Raw genomic sequence first — 5940 nt, forward strand, 5'->3', positions numbered from 1 at the left:
AGACTGAAGACCATTTGTAAACAAAAATTAGCGTAGGCTTTAAGTTTCGGCAAGTCTATCACTGATGAGCATTTGAAGTATGATATTCGTAAGCATTTAAATTTTATGAGATCTAAGTCCATAAGAAATTTTTATTATATCCTAAATTTAAGACATATTAAATCAAATAAATATTATGAACTAGTATAATTGATTAAATAATTTAAATTCAATTAGAAATATTTAACTTTTTAGGGGAGAATTACACTCCTTATCACTTGGCTCAATAGCCCATCAAAAAATGGCCCACGTTTGAAGCCCTTACCCATTATGGCTCGGGTTGTATATAATATGAAAATTACTTTTCATCCATTAGCCCACTCCTTTTTTTTTTTTTCTTTTCTCTGTTCTTCTTCTCCTCGTGTCCCAACTTTGCATTCCAAACTTTCTCCATCATTGTTATTCTCCATCAACGCTCCTCCAAATTCAAAGTCGATAATCACGATTTGGATGAAGAAGAAAAAATAATACATAAAAGAATTAATTTTTGGAGTCATATGAAGATCACTTCCTTCAATGGAGTGGAAAGAATTGTGTTTGCACTAAAGAGATTCACTTGGTAGGTTCTTAGATCGCCAAACTAGAAAGAAAGTATTGGCATGGTCTCAGTCTTATCCTTATTCCACGCGTAATTCTAATTCCAATGGTTGATTAAAAACTTGGAAAATAGAAGTCACCATTAAAGGTGTTTCAAAGCTTCGATTTCAGAAATTGCGTTTTTTGATTTGTTAGTTTTTTGGATTGGGTGTTGTTCCAATTGATTAGAATCATCAAAAGGAGTTCAAAACTTAAATTTGAAGTAGATTTATGCTAGATTTGAGTTAAATTTCAGAAGATCCCCAAGAAAAAAGATGAAGAACATGTGAAGTTCCATTGATAGGATTCATCTGTATAATAATGTATAAAATTGTATAAATAGTATATAATAGTGTATAAATAACTCTCATACACAATAATACATTATTTATATGTATTTGGTAAATTTCTCACATATTCTTCTTCTTCTACACCTATATACATAGGTATCACGAACACTTTTTACAGTACTTATACATCTTTATACACTTTTATACAACTATATACATAATGTACCTCTTTGTATAAAAGTGTATAGTGTCGTATAAAAGTGTATAAACATCTCTGACGAACTTCTTATACGATTTCACTTGCAATTCTTGTCCAAACTAGTCCAAAACTCCATCAAATGACTTCAAACTTTATATACAACTTACTTAGACTATTTCTAATAAGTTCAAACAATACCCACTCCAAATTTCTCACAACATCATATTTAAAATTTAACAAGATTAACATTGAAGAAGAAGAGATTTTAGGTTTCTCGCGTCTGTTTTTGCATTTTTGTAGATGGGATAGGTATGTATAAACTTGAGGATAAAGGAGAATGGAAACTCAAGGATCTTTCGAGCCGGAAGATCTGGAGAATTAAAAAAAAAAGAGAAAAAAAAAATCGGATATGAATTTATTGATATTTGGCTACACATTTGCAAACTTATAACTGGGCTAAAATAATGCAAGGTCACCTTATGAATTGATCTATTGTGTAATTCTTCCAAAATTTATTGGTCTAATCCATTTAGTTGTGCTTCTATCAAATGAGCTCATTCACGAGCTTCTTCTCCATCCTAAACCCAAGCTCATGCATATAAATAAAAAGCTCACACATTAACTATTGTGACTTATAGTATACTTTTTATTATTAATAAATAAAAAAGATTGAGAGTGCCTTTTAAGACTTTGATACATAAGTAAGCGCACTCCACGATTCGTAATGATTTGGACCATAAAGTACTTTTTGGAAGAAAAGAAATAACTCAACTCCATAGCTTTTGGCATAAAAATTAGGAACGATTTATTTACACACTTAAATTGAAGTGAAAAAACTAGAAACTCGTTAGTTACGTAAATTACACCATAATTAAGTGAAACTAAAGATCCAAAATTAGGACATAAATCAAGTGGCTTTTATTTAATTAAAGAAAAGAAGCTTTTAGTAGTTGGTACTTATCGAAAACCACAATTTCAGTGCTACTGACAAAGCCAACGGTAACTTTATTTAAACAACTTAAAAAGCCTCCTTGACCGTTGTGACCCCAAAATTCTCCATCTTTTCTCCCTGTTTTCTTCTATCACAAATCCCCATCATTATAGTTGAAGAAAATGAGGTGTTTTAGATCTTGCTTCGGTAATTGCAAGCACAAGAAAATCATAAAGCCTTGTATTAGAAGTAACAAGATTAATAGCATTTCCCCTAAAACTCTTCAGGTTGGTATCCTATCCCCACTAATTATTTTGGTAATTGTCATAAGTTGTTGTTTATGCTTACTTAAGCCGAGGGTCTATCGGAAATAACATCTCTACCTACACAAAGTAGGGATAAGGTCTGCGTATATACCACTTTCCCCAAACTGTACTTGTTAGAATACACTTGGATTGTTGTTATTGTTCTTGTTGTTATCAGAAGTTGTACTGTTCGCTTTAATTTGAGGTTATTGATTAACTTCATACTTTTTTTTTTTTTTTCTTTTTTCTTTAAAGAATTTGCTCAAGACACACGAAAATGGTGAAGCATATGTAGCCATTATTAATGCTACAAAAAACGCAGCTCAACTCGAGGATGTTACAAACCCCATTACCCTCATTCAAGAATCCAAGTAAGATTTTTTTCTGAAAACTTTACATATCATGTTTTAAAGCTAACAATAATTATAAGGACAGATCTAGGATTTTAATTTGATAGATTCAATCTGCAAAAAACTAAATCCATTTTTAAAATTATGGATTCAGTATCTAATATTTACTGAAGGGGAGCCTTAGTGTAATTGGTAAAGTTGCTGCCACGTGATCAAGAGGTCATGGGCTCTAGCCGTAGAAACAACATCTGGCAGGAATGCAAGGTAATTTTGCGTATAATAGACCCATGGGGTCCGGCCCTTCTCCTGCCCCGCGCATAACAGAAGTATAATGCATCGGGCTGCCTTTTTTTTAATCTAATATTTACTAAAAAATTCACATATATATTTTATTTCCTGTAAAAAAAATTGTCACTCTTCATTCTCTAAAACAAAAAGGAATAAGGAGGAAGAAGAAGAGGAGTTGAATAGAAGCAGCAGAAAGAAGGTTACATTTGATGATGTAAATATATCATCAATCGTCAATGAGAGGGGCTTAGCAAACGAAGAATCTGCAAATTGCTTAGCGAAGATCTGCAACAACGAAAAGGAAAAGGAGAAAGCGAATATAAAAGAAGAAGAAGGGAACACGTTTTCAGATTCAAGTGAGTCAAGCTATATATCTTATCCTCCAAGTCATAGATATCATTGCTGCAGAAATAGTGATGACGAGTTTGAAGCTATTGATTTAAACGATAGTAGTGATGTGGAAGATGACGACGCCAACAATAATAATGAAATAAATGACGATGAAGTTGAATTTTCTGAAAATGCAGCAATGATTCAACAAGAACAGTCTTCTGAGTCATCTTTATTTTCGCTCTCCATAGACTCTAGGAAAAGGAATCCCACACCCGAAATAGGAGAAAAGGAGGTCAATAGTCCATTGAAACTTAGTGCACAATCCACCAATTTTAGTGCTACAAATCGGAGCCAATTATCAGTGTTGAATCCAATTCAAGAGAATGAGAATATCAACATTCTGAATCTCCCTAACTTTAGAACTAGTACTACTTATTGTTTACAACAAGAGCCTAGTTTGAAGCAGTCAACAAAACAAACAAAGCATCAGCTGGAGAATCAAATCACAGTTGATACTAGCCTTTCAAGCTGGTTAATTGAATCTCAAGACGACGACACACCAAATTCCAAAAACAATGTTGGTGATTTGGTTGGCAATTATTCATCTTCAGAGAGGACCAAGTCTCTGATACGAGTTGAAGATAGACCAATTTTAGGAGAGTTGACAGTAGCTGAACTCAAACATATAGCTAACTCATATTCTCCCAGAGGAACACAGAGTCATAGTCCAGATGAAAACTCCATTATAATAGGGACTGTGGGGAGTTATTTGAGACATACAGGGCAGGCTACCGATCCAGATTCTGCTTCATCTCGCAAAGGCATTTCATCGAACAAGACATATGCGCTCCTAAGAAAGGTACATGGTGTTCTCATTTCCTACAATTTTTTACTTTGCTTTAACTTTCAACTCGCTTCTCTTCTTTATATTGTTGACATAGTTTGATTCAGTTTGAAGTTTTAAGAAAGAAAAGAAACTTTTAAAACTGCAATAACATTTGTGTGGCTATAAGACTTTTGAAATTTAACTTCTTAGAGTTTGACTTGTGATTTGCAGGATAAAAACAACAACAACCATTCTACACCATTTCAGGCCAGGTTAGAGAGAGCACTAGATAGTGGTTTGGCTCAAGCTTAATTATTCTTTCCTTGAGTCGAAAGTAGTCTTTCTATCTTCACAAGGTAGAGATAAAGTATGTGTATACATTACTTTCCTCAGACCCTACTCTTGAGATTACACTGGATATATTGTTAAAAAGAATCAGTAAGCACAATGTCTCATCGATCGACAGAAAAAGTTGTGCCCCTCTTGTGTAATTATAGCATGAATTGGTCTCATCAATCCACAGAAAAAGTTGTGCCCCTTTTGTGTAATTATTGTATGAATTGCAAGCAGCTTTATATTCTTCCAAATTTGTCGTGCGACTTAAATGTGTTAATACGTTTTAAGTGATTTGATAGTGTAAAAATATTCATGTATTCATGAATTACTTGGAGCCCTGATTTAATTTTTTGAAATAGCATTCTGTCAATAGAAATAATATTTTGAAACTATTGTCCGATAAAATACTTGGCTACGCAAAGGTAGAACACTATGGAAACTTTCATCAACCTTGATTTTGCTATGCTAAATAAGAACCTGGAATAGCGAAAATAGGTTCGTATTCCCCTTCAAAAGTCAATCATCTTTGCCCAAGTGTCAACTGCAAACAACTCTCCAGTGGTTCCGTTCCTTCTTACTGTACTTCTAGGTTAACCCAACTCGAATGGGAATAAAAGGATCACCCAAACTGCGGTCCACATTATACGTTTGCTGAGTAAACAACTCAGGTATTTTAGAAAAGGGTAAAGGAACTTCTCACCGCGAGGGAGGCGGGAAGTGGTAGCTTCTAGAATGGAAGCTTCTCCTTTTACATATGCAATGTTTGCATAGTTATCTGACTACACTCTTAGGACAACGATACATTTAACATTGCATCTGACTACACTCTTAGGACAACGATACATTTAACATTGCATCGAAATATACAGCTAAATTTAATAAAAACAAATTAAATTAGCTATAGAAAGACTTTTTGGATTTTGGAAATAGTCTTAAGTCTTGACTTTGATACATCTATACCTAATTTGATTCGTTAATAATGTAGCATCGGAGTCTGTTTTAGTTACTAGTCCTGTTTTCTAATATAAACTTTTGAGAAGTTTTATTCAATCAATCAGAGGCGGATTCAGTATTCTAACTCCATGGATTCATCCTTTAGGGTCTTCGCATTGAACATATTGTATTTTTTAATATTATGTATTCGTATTTACTATTTCTTATAATTTTAGTAAATTTTTCAATATAAATTTATAGTCTGCATCGGAAGTATTTTCAGATGAACCCGATACTCCTATGCTACGTCCAACCCTACAACCAGATGGCATTAGAGTAGACTTTCTCAATATCTCCTAATCATTGAAGTTTATTGATTGCAATTGTTCTTCAAATGAAAGGAAAACAACTTTGAGGATGACAATCATTATAATTAAATTAATAATTTCCTTAAAGGTCAAAACAATAGTTGCTTAAATCATATCAATCTCAGAACGATAAGTCCACGTATTGAAAGTTGATAAGAAAAAAATT

The 5940-nt window shown here is 33.2% G+C and overlaps 1 protein-coding gene across 1 annotated transcript; it reads left to right on the plus strand.

The window, feature by feature from the left end:
- The first annotated feature begins 2164 nt into the window (after positions 1 to 2164).
- Positions 2165 to 4726, plus strand: LOC104245273 (uncharacterized). Its single transcript, XM_009800864.2, has 4 exons — positions 2165 to 2322; positions 2596 to 2711; positions 3129 to 4170; positions 4369 to 4726. The coding sequence occupies exons 1-4, from the start codon at positions 2218 to 2220 to the stop codon at positions 4447 to 4449; spliced, it is 1344 nt and encodes a 447-aa protein (XP_009799166.1). The 5' UTR covers positions 2165 to 2217; the 3' UTR covers positions 4450 to 4726.
- Positions 4727 to 5940: the final 1214 nt, after the last annotated feature.

This window comes from Nicotiana sylvestris, chromosome 9, assembly GCF_000393655.2.
Source record: "Nicotiana sylvestris chromosome 9, ASM39365v2, whole genome shotgun sequence".
NCBI lineage: Eukaryota > Viridiplantae > Streptophyta > Magnoliopsida > Solanales > Solanaceae > Nicotiana > Nicotiana sylvestris.